Genomic DNA, 15,420 nt, shown 5'->3' with positions numbered 1-15,420 from the left:
ATAAATACAATGTTTGGTTATCAATTTGTAATTCAGCATAACAAACGTGTAGTATAAATTATGAAAAAATACATAAAGTAGCATATTCAAGTATTAAATTATAAAAAATAATAACACTTTTATCAAATTATATTTTGTAACATATGTATTTGTATGTATTTATATTTTTGTAGCAACAGTTTGCAAAAATACAAAATACATATCGATCATAATGGCAGTTAAAATCATATGTATTTATATTTTTATAGCAACAGTTTGCAAAAATACAAAATACAACTTGCTGTATTATGTAATTATGAAACCGTTGCTATGAAACTCATAATTAAGGGGATAAGTAGCTATTTTTGAATTTTGCAAAATTATGAGTCAACTTATTTAGTATTAATTCATAAAGCATAAAAAAAATAAAATACATAAATAACTTTACATTACATAACTATTTCTATACTCGTTTAGGTGCATGCGCCTTGCTCGTGTACCTTATTTTAGCGAGTTCAAACATTACGTTAAATAAGATACTATTTGTTTAAATAATAAAGATGAATATAATAATTAAATTTAATATCTTTTGAGTATGTAAAGATGAAGAATTTATTTATTAAACCTATTTTTTACCAAAAATAATTTTAAAAGTCTATCGACATTCATCTACCACCTGTAATTTGCAACAAAACAATACAATAATAGAGAAATTAAAATAATATAATTAAATCTAATCTTTACACAATTTTTTTTCAAAGTCGTCCGACACTCATCTACCACCTGTAAACAATAACAAAATAATACGATAATAGAGATATTAAAATAATACGACTAAACCTAACCTTTACATAAAAAAAATCCTCAAAGCCGACTAACATTTATCTATCACCTGTAAATTGCAATAAAATAATACGATAAAAGTGATATCAAAACAATACAATTAAACTTAAATTTTACACACAAAAAATTCTCAATGCCGATCGAGATTCAACTACGAACTGTAATCTACCACAAAATAACAAACCATTAGAGATATTATGATAATAAAATTAAACCTAATCTTTACCTAAAAAAAAATTCAAAGTCGACCTACATTCATCTAACATCTGTAAATTAAAATAAAACAAAAAGATAATAAAGCTATCAAAACAATACAATTAAACCTAACTTTTAGACAAGAAATTCTTCAAAACCAATCGACATTCATCTGGGACCTGTAAACTATAAAAAAATATATAAAGTTTCGATTTTGATCCAACTAATTTTTTAATAAGCGAAAATTGTGAACCTAAAGAATGATTTTGAATGAAAACAAAGAAGATATATATATACACACATGTTGAATTCTATTATCCTGACAAAAACAGTGAATAAGTTGCTAGTTAGAAAATCAAGCACCCACAATCTAAACATACAATCGAATCAAGTTAGATGAGCATCAATCATATCCTCCCAATAGGCAAATCGGTCTATTCTTTAGTTAACGTACATCTCAATATTTATAGAAGTATTTTCTTTATAGAGTCTTATTTTAGAGTATTTTTTCTAATTGAACAGTAGAAAAGAAAATACCAATTAATTCTCCTACCATATATTTTAAGAAATCTAGTAGAAAGAAAAATATTAATTAATTCTCCTATCATATATTTTAGGAGTCCAATATATTTTACGAAGTTTAATTAATATAATAAAAAATAATTAAATAATAAATTAAAAAAATAGTGAAGAAACAGTTTTGTCTAAAGAAGAGTCTTTTAACGAAGGTTAAAAAGTTTAAATCACTTTTATAAGGTCTTCATACTTTTAATATATTATATTATAGATATAGATTATAGATTATACATAATTATTTTTTGTATAACTAAAAATATACTTATAGTCCAATATAAATTATAGATATTATGGATATAGATTATAAATCTAAAACACGTCTGAAAGTTTTAGATTTATTTTGCATTAAGGATGAAAATGGCTAAGAGCCCGTTTGAATAGTATTAAAATCTGGTTAAACTAATTTTTAATCTCATTTTTAGCTTTTTAATATGTTTGGTAAAATTAAAAAGTGCTTAAAAATATATTATATTATAGATATAGATTATAGATTATACATAATTATTTTTTGTATAACTAAAAATATACTTATAGTCCAATATAAATTATAGATATTATGGATATAGATTATAAATCTAAAACACGTCTGAAAGTTTTAGATTTATTTTGCATTAAGGATGAAAATGGCTAAGAGCCCGTTTGAATAGTATTAAAATCTGGTCAAACTAATTTTTAATCTCATTTTTAGCTTTTTAATGTGTTTGATAAAATTAAAAAATGCTTAAAAAAGCTAAAAACTAATTTTAAAAAATTAAAAAGTGAGAAGATGAGTACCCCAACTTTTATTTTTTAGATTGAAATTCTTTTAGGCTTGACCAAAATATTTACCTTTTTATCTTTTATATTTTACTCCAATTTCAACAATATTCTAAACTTGTGGTCCTTAAATATATAAAAAATAATTCTTTTTTCCTTTGCCGCTTCGCCTCATCTCTTTCTTCCAATTTCCTCTTCATCTTTCTTCTTTATTTTCATCGAATCCATCATTACATCGGAGTTTTATTTCAAAAAAAAAAAAAAATTATAAATAATTCACCTTATTTATGGCGTTAACAACTTTAAGGACATTTAAATCATTTTAACAAAAAAAATGTTTAACATCATTTATTTACCAAACACATCAACAATTTTTTTTTCAGTTTCAGCACTTCTATCCAATCACTTATCTGCATAATTTATAAGTATTTATTTTAAACTTTTAATCACTTAAGCTAAAAAATATTTTTTTAATCATATCCAAACATACTCTAAGTCTACATACACCAATCGATGTAAACTCTTCTTAAATGATTGATTTGAACATTAAATCAATTAAATTAAAATTCTGAATTCGTCTGTTACGAAGTTGAAAGCATAAATGTATCATTTAATGAAATATCATGAGAAATTTCATATATTGTCACATTAGACAAAAGGAATCTTAATTTATTTGTTTCAATATGTTTTTTCCTTTTAGGAAGGTTCAACACAAGTTATATATTTGTACAAATGCACTAAGAACATACAAATTAGGAAAATAAATCAATACAAATATCTTATCCTCGAATTAACATTTAAATAATATTTTTTTCCTTATTACTAATTAACACAAGTAAGTTATTTCACTAATGGATAAAATTAATCTTGTAAGCCACTTCCAATTTTTCTTTATAAATTTTATAACCCTTTTGCTTCTATACTTTTCTTTTAAATGTACGTTACTTGAGCTGAATGTCTTCTAAAAATATCGCTTTTGTCATCTCGAGGTAGGTAGGGGCAACACCTACATACACTTTTATCTTTTGCAGACCCCCCCCCCCCCCCCTTCCCTTCCCCTCTCCCAACTTATGAGACCATACCAAGTTTGTTATTGTTATTTACGCTAAATCGTTGTTACTAAACATAAAAAGCTGATTAAATTATTTGTTTTTTATTCAATTTGTAAGTGTCAAAGAGATTTCATTTCCTCTTAAATACAACAAGGACATGAAAGCATATTCTTTCTATACAACACCAGCAACAACATACCCGGTGTATTCTCACCTAGTGGGGTTTAGGGAGGGTAGAGTGTACGCAGACCATACCACTACCTTAGTGAAGTAGAGAGATTGTTTCCGATAGACCCCCGGCTTAGGATCAATAACAGTATAGCAGACACAAAATATAAAATGCATATAAACTTGTACAAGCAAAACTTGCATCTCAATAGACCCAAAATAGAAAAAATGTATATATAGCTAAATATGTATCTTTACAACGGAAAAAATGTATCTTCATTAGATGTATCGGGCTAAGCAAAATTCATAAACTATGCAAAGGCTCTTTGAATACATTTTCCAAAGTTTTTAGCAAAAAAAAATCTAAAAATTCTCAACGCCCTTACGAGGTAGTGATGAGTTAAACTACTCGTGTTGACATGAAAGTTAGTCCAATACACTGGTTCCATTCTGCTACTAGGGTTCCAAACCTCCCTCCGAGTTCTAGAATCTATAAATATCTTTTCAACTCAAGAAATGCTAAAACTATTTAGAGTTGGTATTTCTAACTAAGTCGGAAGGAGGGCTTTTGGCAAAGATGTATCTCGACAGATTCAAAATCAGAAAATATATTGCAGCTAATTATGTATCTTTACAAATAAAAAAATACATCTTTATTGGATATATTATGTATCTCAACAAGAACAAGAACAACAACATATCCAGCGTATTCCCACAAAGTGGGATTGGGGACAAAGTGGGATTGGGAGGGTAGAGTGTACGCAGACCATACCACTACCTCATATGAAATAGATAGACTGTTTCCGATAGACTCCCGGCTTAGGACCGATAACAGTATAACAAACAAAAAATAAATACATACAAACTAGTACAATCTCTAAAATAAAGTAATACCACTAACCATAAAATAATCCTACATCCACAAGTTACCACTAAAAAATATCTATCCAAAATCATACACAACACTCAACACCATGATCAAGAAACTTCAGCAATAAAAAAGAAGGCTCCCTCATTATTACCGACACACTCTCACCTCTAACCCTCTACCCTAATCCGTGTCCTTCATCCCTTCCTATCAAGGATCATGTTTTCTGTAAGCTGTAACTGCTCCATATAGATATCCATTCAATTATAGCAGACCAAAAAAAAACAAACATAAACATACACCTTAACTCACTATATTTTTCACAAATCTCCATCCTTACAAAGTAATTACAAAAATTTCAATTAATTATGTATCTTCATTAAATGTATCGGGAGCTAATTATATATTTCGACAGATCCAAAATCAAAAAAATATATCAGAAACTAATTTTATATCTCGACAGACCCAAAATAAAAAAATATATATGAGCTAATTATATATCTTTAGACGAGAAGAAATATATTTTCGTTGAATATATTTTCGTTGAATGTATCGAAAGTTAATTCAATATTTCGATACACCCAAAATCAATATTTTTAATAATTATATAAAATATCAAGATTTTCTCTACTTAAATTCTCAACTATCTAAATTTTGTTGATCCCCCCTCCCCGCTCCCCAAAAAAAAAATATTTAATTTTCTCAATAAAATAAGGAGGACAAAATGAAAGCATATTCTTTTTCTTTCTTTTCACTATTCACAACAAAATCCAATAATTTCCCCCCTTCAAAATATAAAATTACGCGGTCTCTCACATTTCATCTTTTTTTCCTCCTCCTTCCATTTCTCTCTCTCTACATTCCTCCCTCTTTCTCTCTCTCTATACATTTCTCTCCCCCCATACATGATGGTGAAAATTCATCCGAGAGAGAACAAATACACTCAATAATTACAAATTCCATATTCAAAAACTCTCTCTCTCAGATCTAGGGCATCATTTTGCCCTAGAACATCCACATTTTCACCCGCCATTAAAGAGAGAGCGATAGACACAGATATAGGAGAAGAAGAGATATACATGTATATATCTCATAAAATTTTAAAATTAAAAACAAACATAGAATTTTTTTTATATATATATAAATATATATAGATATATATTGTGTGTGTCGAGGAAAAAAATGATGGAGGTTGATTTGTTTGATGCGTTTTTATTCAATGCTAGTAGAGCATTGTGTAGTCCTCTTGCAGTATTTATTCAGATCCAGGTACGATTTTCTTATTTTTTATTTTTTGTTTTTTTGTCATATTTGGAAAAAGTGCAATAAATTGTTTGACACGGTTCAGATCTAATGGTTAGAGTTTAATTTGGTTTGAGTTTTGTTGTTTGTCAGTTTTTTGATGAAGAATTTTGTTGATAATATATTGCTGAAGTTTGAATTTTCAATTTTTATTGTATCATGCTGCATTCATTGGTTATTTTTTTTTTTTAATGTTAATTTAACTTAGAAAGAAGCGTCTAAAGTATATCTAAAGTATTGTGTTTTTTCGAGTTTTATGTCTCGACTATCAGGTGTGCGAGTTTTATACTTGAACTATTGGTGATATTTCATGTAGGAAAAGGGAAGAAACGATAGTTGAGGTGTGTTTTTTGACAAATAATTGGTGATAGTTTAGATAGTAAACTTGCATAAACTCATCAAACCGGGGCACTTGAGGTATGTTTTGACCTCGTTTCAATTTGTTTTTATGGTTTTGACTTGACGGAGTTTAACAAAGTAAAGAGAACTTTTAGAATAAAGATACTAATGTAGCAAAATATTTTTTAATATTGTGGTCTTTAATCATGTCATGTGTAAAACTGAAATTAAAGAGTTGCCAGAAAAGTAAAGACACAGTCTTTTTGAAATGGACTAAAAAAGAAAGTAAGAAAAAACGCAGTGAAATGAGGGAGTATGCCTTTGTTATTTCACCATTCGTTACAAGTTCTTTGGTAATCTATTGATAGAGAAGCTTATTTGGCAAGACCTTTGGTTTGTACGTTCCTATGGTTTCGCGTTTAAGTAGAAAAGAATTTTTTCGAAGAAATTAATAAGTGCTCATCACATTTCAATGGCTCCACAGCTGTAACAGAACGTTTCGTATGCCTTTGCTGGGAATGACTGCAACAAGTTGCTCTGCATAAATTCGTTTTATTCAGCTTGACTTTAGTGATAAAACGGAGAAAGAATTCGACAAAGTTAGCTCATTCGTGTTTGTAGTTTTGATCAACTGCTAAATGGATGAACCAAGAAAGAAAATACCTACGATAAGTCGATAACCTACTTCATGCACAATTATTATAGTGTGAATCTAACCAAAAAAAAGGGAAGTTATTAGGGTGCGGGTGCAGATTGCCGAGTGACATGATTTAAATTATGTCAAGTCATGCTGGCTTATACTATAAAGTGCACATGAAAGCTACTACCTTCGTCCCGATTTATATGACCACTTTTGACTTCTCGAGATCTAAACTATGTGAACTTTGATCAATATTTTGAAATGTATTTTGTTTTTTAATCATATGGACATGAGAAGACCAACAAGTTATAATACTTATATAGTTTTTTGATATCTAAATTTTTATTTTAAAATATTGAGTTGATCAAATTCAATTTAAACTATAACGATTAGTCAAATTGACTCCACAGGAATTAGGAATTGGGACTTGAGTAAGTATCTATTTAAGGTTACTAATAAATAGTCTTATCTATTTAAGCTTGTCTTCTATATATCTTTTGTTTGAATGGGAATAAAATGGCTTGATATGCCTGAAGACAAAATGACAAAATATGTATAAATTTGCAGTTGTTTATTAATATTTGGCGATGTGTTTAACATGAATAAATCTCTTTCCTTATGCTCAACTGCTCTGCGTTCTATCAGCGTGTGATTAGTATTTGGTCTGTTATCGACAGTAAGAAAACTGTAATACTTACTTATCACACTTTTCTACTTTCCATGTCTTGTTTCTTTATCTATTTTTCTTCTATTTTTATGGGACTTTGTGTATGCAGGGATGTATAATTGTCTTAATACTGGGTCTTGGATGGGCTTTGGCTGCTTATGTAAGGTATGAGATCTTATAATCTATATTAGTTGTTTATGGTGGACATTTTTCTTGCTGATTATTTGTAATATGGATCAGTTATAGCTTACTGAGGACATGCCCCTGGATAGGACGTTGCAGAAGACGCGAATTAGGTTAGAGGGCTAGTGTGGGCGGGGGAGGCGTAGCTAGTAGATAGGAGTGCTTTGGTGTAGCCGTGCTAGTAGTCGTAGGAGGGTTGGGGTGAGGGGTGTGCTCCCGGTTTGATAGTGTTGAGTACTAGTTTGTGGGTGTTTTATTTCTGTTATTTCATCTTGTTTCATGTTTTATTACGACCTTGTTTACTGTCTTCCATTTTGAGCCGAGGGTCTATCGGAAACAACCTCTCTGCTTCTTCAGATGTAGTGGTATGGACTGCGTATATTTTACCCTCCCCAGACCCCACTATGTGTGAATACACTGGGTATGTTGTTGTTGTTGACTTAGATGATGAATGGATTCTAAGTAATGATTTGCATGCACCTTTTTTTTTTTTCAGGGGCAGGGAGATTCGACGCATGAAGAGTAGTATGAAAAGTGGAAATAACTTTGCATTCCTTACATTGGACATTAATGATCTTGAGCATTCAAATCAGGTCAATTTGCCTCGAGTCACAGTTGTAATGCCTTTGAAAGGGTTTGGCGAGCACAATCTACACAATTGGAGAAGCCAGGTAAACGACAAGAAACCTTTTGGCATGGAGCTATCTTTGAGTTTTCGATTAAGCTGAGGTACTTGACTTTATGCTACGGTTTCTTTATGGCATCTTTTCAGCTATAAAATATAATCTCAAGTTTGGGACCTAATTCTTCTTTGTTGCTTCTGAGAAGCCCTGCATTACATACAACATAGTGGGCCTAGTCGCATATTGTTGTGTCTTTAAGTCTTTTTGTTAAGTTTTTCTACTTTTTGGTATACTTCTTGTATATGGGCATTTTTGCCGTTTTTAATGAATTTTTTCTTTATACTTCATAAGTAACATAGAAAAATATTGTGTTTTAGCTCTCCATTTGGAGTTTAATTTATATTCATGTTGTTTTGGATGTGTGATGAAGACCTTGAGTTACATGCTCCATTTTTTTCTCACTTTGTCCAGATAAATTTATAGTCTGTTGGGTCTGCTTATGTTCCCTTTGTGAATGGTGCAGATCACGTCTCTTTATGGTGGTCCTTTGGAGTTCCTCTTTGTGGTTGAAAGTACCGTTGATCCTGCTTATCATGCTGTGAAGAGATTATTAGCGGATTTTAAGGTGTGGTATTAGGGCTTCTTTTGCTTTCGAAGTGTTGGTATCTGTTTATATCTTCTTAAACTCTTCACTTGTTTCATATTCTGCATGCAGGATGCTGTTGATGCTAAGGTTGTTGTAGCTGGTCTGTCAACAACTTGTAGTCAGAAGATTCACAATCAATTGGTATGTATTCATGATTTTATTTTTTACCTTTAGAAATTTCGAGAAGCTCCTTTTGGGACATTTTGTTCTCTATATTGATGAGGCAACAAACCAAGCTTTACCTCTTTTGGAATGGAGGTTACATGCATCTTTATTACCATTCTTTGCTTTTCTAAGATGGAGCAATTTGTGTTAGCAGTGTTTAATGTTGTGTTTTTCTTATTGATGCATGAGTTACGAGAGATGATACTCTTTCTTTTTAAACCCCCTCCCCTAGAGCTCCCACCGCTGTTGCTCCTTTGGTGACTCGAACCCGTAGCCTCAAGGCTGGAGGTGGAGGGTGCTTAGTGCTTACCATCCGAACAACTTATCATCAAGAGAACTCCCATTCGGATTAAACAATTAAATAAAATCTTAAATCTCATATACTTTGCTACTGTGAGTATGAAAGTCTTGAAAAACTGAAAGCATTTCATGGTAGGATGAACAAACTGATGAAAGGGAAGGCAATAAAGCGAGTAAACGACTTTCTGCTTTCTCTTTCAACTGCCTCTATACTTGTTTAGGTAAAGAAAGAAGTCATCTACCTGCATGAAATCATCCTTTCCATTTCTCTCCGATTCTGCTCTGTTTCTCTTTCTCGCTCTTCTTTCCAATTTCCAAATTATGGTTCTTCAGTTTTTGTTGAGGGGCAATTTGAACCATTGTTCCTTAAAAGAGCCAGATTGCAGTCAGTTCTTGTTCGAGGTTATATAACCCCATTTGATGCGTCTGATGAACACACGTGGCATTTGTGAATCAAAATTTAGCGTTTGGGTGGTCGCTTTAGATAGATTGTTTTATGAACTAGTAGTTCTTCAGACTTCCTTACCTAAAACAATGCTGTTTTTTTTTTTTTTTTTTCAGGTTGGGGTTAAGAAAATGCACAAAGACACCAAGTATGTCTTATTCCTTGACGACGATGTTAGGTTGCACCCCGGGTCAATTGGAGCACTTACTACTGAAATGGAGAAGAATCCAGATGTAATTACTATCCCGAAGCAACCTTTTGCTCTGGCACAGTATGCCAGCTCACTAATTGAATCTTCATTTCATGTGTTATGATAGAGGGATGTGATGTTTTGTCTTTATGCTTGCCAGATCTTTATTCAAACGGGATATCCTCTTGATTTACCATCTGGAACTTTGGGAAGTTACTGCATTTATGCATATCACATGGTATCACGGCATTCATGCCCTTATCTCTATATTTATTGTCTGTCTTTTTTTTCTTTTTTGGTTTTTTCTTCTATTTTTGGTAGTTCATCTCCGCGTAATATGGAGGGAGATTTTAGAGTAAGCTGGTCTATCAAATACTAGTTGTAGTCTTTGTTCTCATTATTGAAAGGTGTTAAATTAGTGCTTTGGTCACTCGACTATTTGTTTTTAGTTTTAGATCCTGGTTGACCCAACTTGCTTGGAATTGAGGCTTTTTTGTATTATTATTGGTTGAGGCTTTTATTTTCCATAAATTTTTATCTTAAGTGAAGATGTAGCGAGCTAGACACGACATCTACAATAAGTTTTTATGAGGCTCTTTTTTGTTTTTATATCTTGTATGGGAATGGACTCCAGTTCTTAAATGTTGTTTCCCGGCTAAGTTGAATCTTCTCCTCTAAACTCTGATGGTTTATGAGCTTCCTATAAGATTTAGCATTATGCATCTATGTTGCCTTTGCATGTATGTCTTCAGAGCAAATGATTTGCTTTATAAAGGTCCTTTTTTAACTTGGCTTGTAGCGTCACTGACTTTCTTTACCTTGTTGGTTCATTGCCAATTATTTACAGCCATGTTCTATGGGATTTGCTACTGGTGGACAAACATTCTTCCTCTGGGGAGGATGCATGATGGTTAGTTTTTACCGTCGAATTTGTTCGTGTTTCATGAGTACAGCCGTGTTCTCTATTTGACAAACATTTTACTTATATAGCATCTAGTTACAAGTTACTTTGTACCTTTTTAATTCCAGATGCATGCAGACGATTTTAGAACCGACCGCCATTGTGTAGTGTCTGGGCTTCGAGATGGGGGCTACTCAGATGACATGACTCTAGCAGCTATAGCTGGTAAAATTTTCTTCCAGTTGCTCACCGCTAAATAAATATTACTGCACAATTGGGAATGCAACTGGCACATATCCCCTTCACTGCTGTTGGGGAAAGCCAAAATCAATCTTAGTGTCCACTGGCGCTGCGGTGCTTTGATACTTCTCGTTTTTAGCTTTAGGTGGTCCAGGGACTAGTTGTGACATGTGATTCTTTGCAAAATCTCTCTTTTTGTTGGAAGCTATCATTTCCTTATCCTTTTTTTTGTTTTTTGGCTACTTTTTTCTAGGGGCACACAAGCGGCTCATTACATCGCCACCAGTTGCAGTGTTTCCACATCCTCTTGCAACCGATCTTACGTTCCCTAGGTTTCTGAAAAATCGATTAAAATCTTCTATGAAATATTCATATACATTGTGATTAACTGTTTGCTGTTGGCTCACGTTATACTTTCTTGTGGTTGCGTGTAGATATTGGAATTATTTGAGGAAGCAGACATTCGTACTGGAATCATATACGACAAAGGTTAACTGGATCATGAATCGGGCTTTATTTACATCCCACTGCTATCTGTCTTGGGGTTTTGTATCTCCATACATCATGGCGGGGATTCATTTGGCAGCTGCACTGAGATGTTATCTTAAAGAATACTCTCTCGAGGATACAGTCATGACATGTAGTGGTGGTGAGCACACTTCTTGTGTAAGTAGAAATAGAGTGCATCGGTAGCCAATTGGGCACATGTTTTTTTCCTTTTCTCAGAACTTTTACTTGCTGAAAACCTTGCCATTTCCTCATTATTTTAATATAATGCTCCGATATGATTCTGAATCTTGGTATTGGACTTTATATTTATCATTGCTATATGTTAAGTAGCTCATAGTTCTTGAAAATCTCTCTATCCTATTATTAGTTTAGTATATTCCTTCTCCAAAAAGAAATCTATTTATGCTACAATGAAACTAATATTTTTTATTTGGGAACGGGTCGCTTGTTATCCAGTTATTGCTTATTCGGTTATATATTTCACCCTCTTAGATGCACATATCTTTTGTACTTTGCCAGGGTTGTTGCTTTCTGGATGCCTTGCCATATGCACAGTGATTGAACTCCTTTCCATGTGGAACTTGACGAGAATTGAAGTTCACTTGTGCAATATGTTGTCTCCCGAGGCACCTCAACTATCACTTGCTTCATATAATTGGTGTCTTGTAAGTTCATTCAGACTTCGCCTACGAACCAAACAGTTCCTTTTCTTCCCTCTTTCTGTTGAAGGTTAGCTATTTTTCATGGACTAAAAGATTTCTGCTGAACTTGGTCTTGCTAGTAAATAACAACAACAACAACAACAAACCCAGTGTACACATAGTGAGGTCTGGGAGGGTAAGATGTATGCAGTCCATACCTCTACCTCTAAAGAAGTAGAAAGGCTGTTTCCGATAGACCCCCGGCTCGAGACGGTCTTGCTAGTAAATACAAGATTAAAAAGTGGATACGTTTACATTTGAATCGGATAACCTCAAGTGGTTAAAATGTGTTGCGCAAGAAGTCTATTTGTTTGTTATATATTGGAAAACAAAGGATTCACATAGTCAAGTTCGAGTAGTTCGGAATTGCAGAATAATCATTGGAACAATGTGGTTTAAAAAGGATCTAGATTTCAGTATGAAAATCCTGTATGGTCCTGTTTGCGTAGTTTTTTTTTTTTTTAATCACAATACCGTAGTCAGAATTGTTTTATTATTTGATGTCTTATTGAGCAGGTATTCATTGCAATGCTGGTTGACAATTTCTTATACCCGCTATCTGCAATGCGTTCTCATCTTTCTCAGTCAATCAATTGGTCTGGCATCCGATATCATTTGAAGGATGGAAAAATATGCAAGGTATACCTTCCTAATGCACTCTTCTGCTTTCAGAGCAGCATTTTAATCTTTCATATACATCTACTTGTTCTAGCATTCGCGGTTCTCTTTATCCATCGGGCTAATTACTTGAAAGAAAAGCTGCGTGAAGCATAGAGAAATGTTTTCTACTGTGTTAAAAGGGAACACTTTTTTGTTGGATCAGGAATAAGAAACTTCCACTAGCTTCCAATAACACTAGGGGTCGTTAAGTTGCTTGGACTCTTCAAAGATGTCATGGGGTGCGGGTCGGATCCTTCAAATGTAGTGCATTTTCAGATAATCCCAAACAGGTGCGGCAATATTTTTGGAGAGTCTGAACAACTTATGTTTGGTGTGAGGTACAACAACAACAACATACCCAGACCCACCCTGTGGGGTTTGGGGAGGGTAGGAGTATGCCGTCCATACCACTACCTCAGAATGTGAGATATAGAGGTTGTTTCCGATAGACCCCCGACTCGAAATAAAACAATGTAGATAAGGAATAGTAACAGAACAAGATACAATAGAAATCAACATATCCAATAATACCATAGACAGGATACACAAAATAATACAACATTCTAAGCTCATACTAATCTTCTACCCTAATTCGCCTCCTCCACAACTTCCTATCTAGGGTCATGTCCTCGGTAAGTTGGAGCTGCTGCTCCATGTCATGTCTAATCATCTCCCTCCAATATTTTTTCGGTCTACCTCTACCTCGCTTGGAAACATCCCTAGCCAATCGCTCGCACCTCCGCACTGGGGCATCCGTGCCCCTCCTCATCACATGACATGGTGTGAGGTATAAGGGATAAATAGTTCCGAGATAAAATGAAGGACTATTTTATCCCATGTTTGGTGTGAGCTATTAATTAGTATCTGAATTATTTATCCAACCATTTACACCATAGTGATGGGATAAGTTATCCCATATACATGGTGAGATAACTAATCGCAGGATAACTCTTTCCCAACCAAACTACCCCTAGTATGTTATTGAGACCCTCCTATTGTCCTTGGTCTAGTATCTTATGTTTATGCCGAATGCTCTAGTGGTGAAATTTAAACATGTCGTGGGTGTCTAACAGTGCATAATCACAATGGAGGCCATCATCTCTCCGTTTTTCTTTTGCAGATTGACAGACACAAGCATTTGGTTCCTAAAATTACAGATTTGGCAGGAAAAGATTTGCTTGGAAAACAAGGTTCGATACCTAAGGTTGCGATTATTAGTTCTTTGTCCAGAACTCTAGCGCAGTGGCGACAACCAAAGAAATACGACGTTTAGATAAGAGATCCAATCAGTGGTAAATTATGTGATTCTTTTGCTCCCTTGGTGGTAGTGACCGAGGATTTGCATGTTCAATTCTTTTTCGTGGATTATTTATCCCTTCGATCTAAGGGGCACATCATCGGTATAGGTTGGTAAGTGTAAGGGTTATTGTTTCTCGCGATTTGATTCATCCACTTCATTCTTCTCACTCAGGTCTACCATCCCTTGGGCTGGTTTTTGTAATTGTAAAATGTTATTGTGTAATTTGATGTCCATTTTCAAAGTTAGCTTAAGGTGTATTTTGTGAGTTGGCTGACCAATAGTTAACAAGTGTAAGGTTATGTTGTTGTTTCTGGGTATTAAATTCATCAATTAATTCTTCTCATTCATGTGCATGTTGTGCTGGTTTTTGTAGTTGCAATGCTTATGGCTGGGCATAAAATACCTGAATTACCGAACCGAATCGAAAAATTTGATAATTGGAATTCGGTATGGTATTTGGGAGAAAAATTTCAACATTTTGTTATTCAGGATTGGATTTGGTATAAGATATTAATACCGTTTGGTATTCGGTACTTATCGAATACTGATATATATATATACACACACGATATGTCTAACTAATCCAATAGGCAACAATATTAGTCATTCCAAAGAATCTCTTGGATCTCGGTAATATATTCGTAAAAAGCATAAAAAAGAATACAAAATAGGTTTTCTGTTAAATATACTTGTTGAAGTTAAAACATAGTTTGAACGTCTCCAATTTTAATATGGTATTACTAATACCATATTGAAACAACAACAAACCCAGTAGATTCTCACATCATGGGGTTTGGGGAGGGTAGAGTGTCTATTGAATCAACAACAACAAAAACAACAAACCCAATAGATTTTCACATCGTGGGGTCTGGGGAGGGTAGAGTGTACGTAGATCATACCGTTACCTCTAACGACAATACAATATTGAATCGAAATTTAATTTATTGACTATCGAATTATTGAATTGATGTTTCAAAGTATGATATGTGGGCCACCCAATGCTATTATTTTGGTGCAGTACAAATATCAATGAAATGTTAAAAAAACATTATGCAAAGTGAGCTTGGAATTGCCAACTTGTTCCTTAATTACTTCACCTATTGACCATGAACAGATAATAGAGTATTATTTGTCTCAAACAAAGATACATCTTACTAATGCTCCTCTTTCT

General features: G+C 33.2%; 1 protein-coding gene across 2 annotated transcripts; it reads left to right on the top strand.

The window, feature by feature from the left end:
• Positions 1-5,177: 5,177 nt before the first annotated feature.
• Positions 5,178-14,592, top strand: LOC107840971. 2 transcript variants are annotated; one of them, XM_047396586.1, is made up of 15 exons: positions 5,250-5,706; positions 6,056-6,156; positions 7,495-7,550; positions 8,065-8,239; positions 8,715-8,816; positions 8,907-8,978; positions 9,864-9,980; positions 10,098-10,175; positions 10,785-10,847; positions 10,967-11,063; positions 11,332-11,410; positions 11,513-11,727; positions 12,108-12,253; positions 12,806-12,928; positions 14,070-14,592. In XM_047396586.1, exons 4-15 carry the CDS (start codon positions 8,084-8,086, stop codon positions 14,220-14,222), a joined length of 1,401 nt encoding a protein of 466 aa, XP_047252542.1. In that variant the 5' UTR covers positions 5,250-5,706; positions 6,056-6,156; positions 7,495-7,550; positions 8,065-8,083; the 3' UTR covers positions 14,223-14,592. The 2 variants fall into 2 exon arrangements, with proteins under 2 accessions (XP_016540424.2, XP_047252542.1); XM_016684938.2 differs by lacking the exon at positions 6,056-6,156 and having other exon boundaries at positions 5,178-5,706.
• Positions 14,593-15,420: the final 828 nt, after the last annotated feature.

This window comes from Capsicum annuum, chromosome 9 (assembly GCF_002878395.1).
Source record: "Capsicum annuum cultivar UCD-10X-F1 chromosome 9, UCD10Xv1.1, whole genome shotgun sequence".
In the NCBI taxonomy this organism is placed as follows: Eukaryota; Viridiplantae; Streptophyta; class Magnoliopsida; order Solanales; family Solanaceae; genus Capsicum; species Capsicum annuum.
The sequence above is the reverse complement of the archived record's forward strand: the minus strand, read 5'-3'. Positions and strand labels throughout refer to the sequence as shown.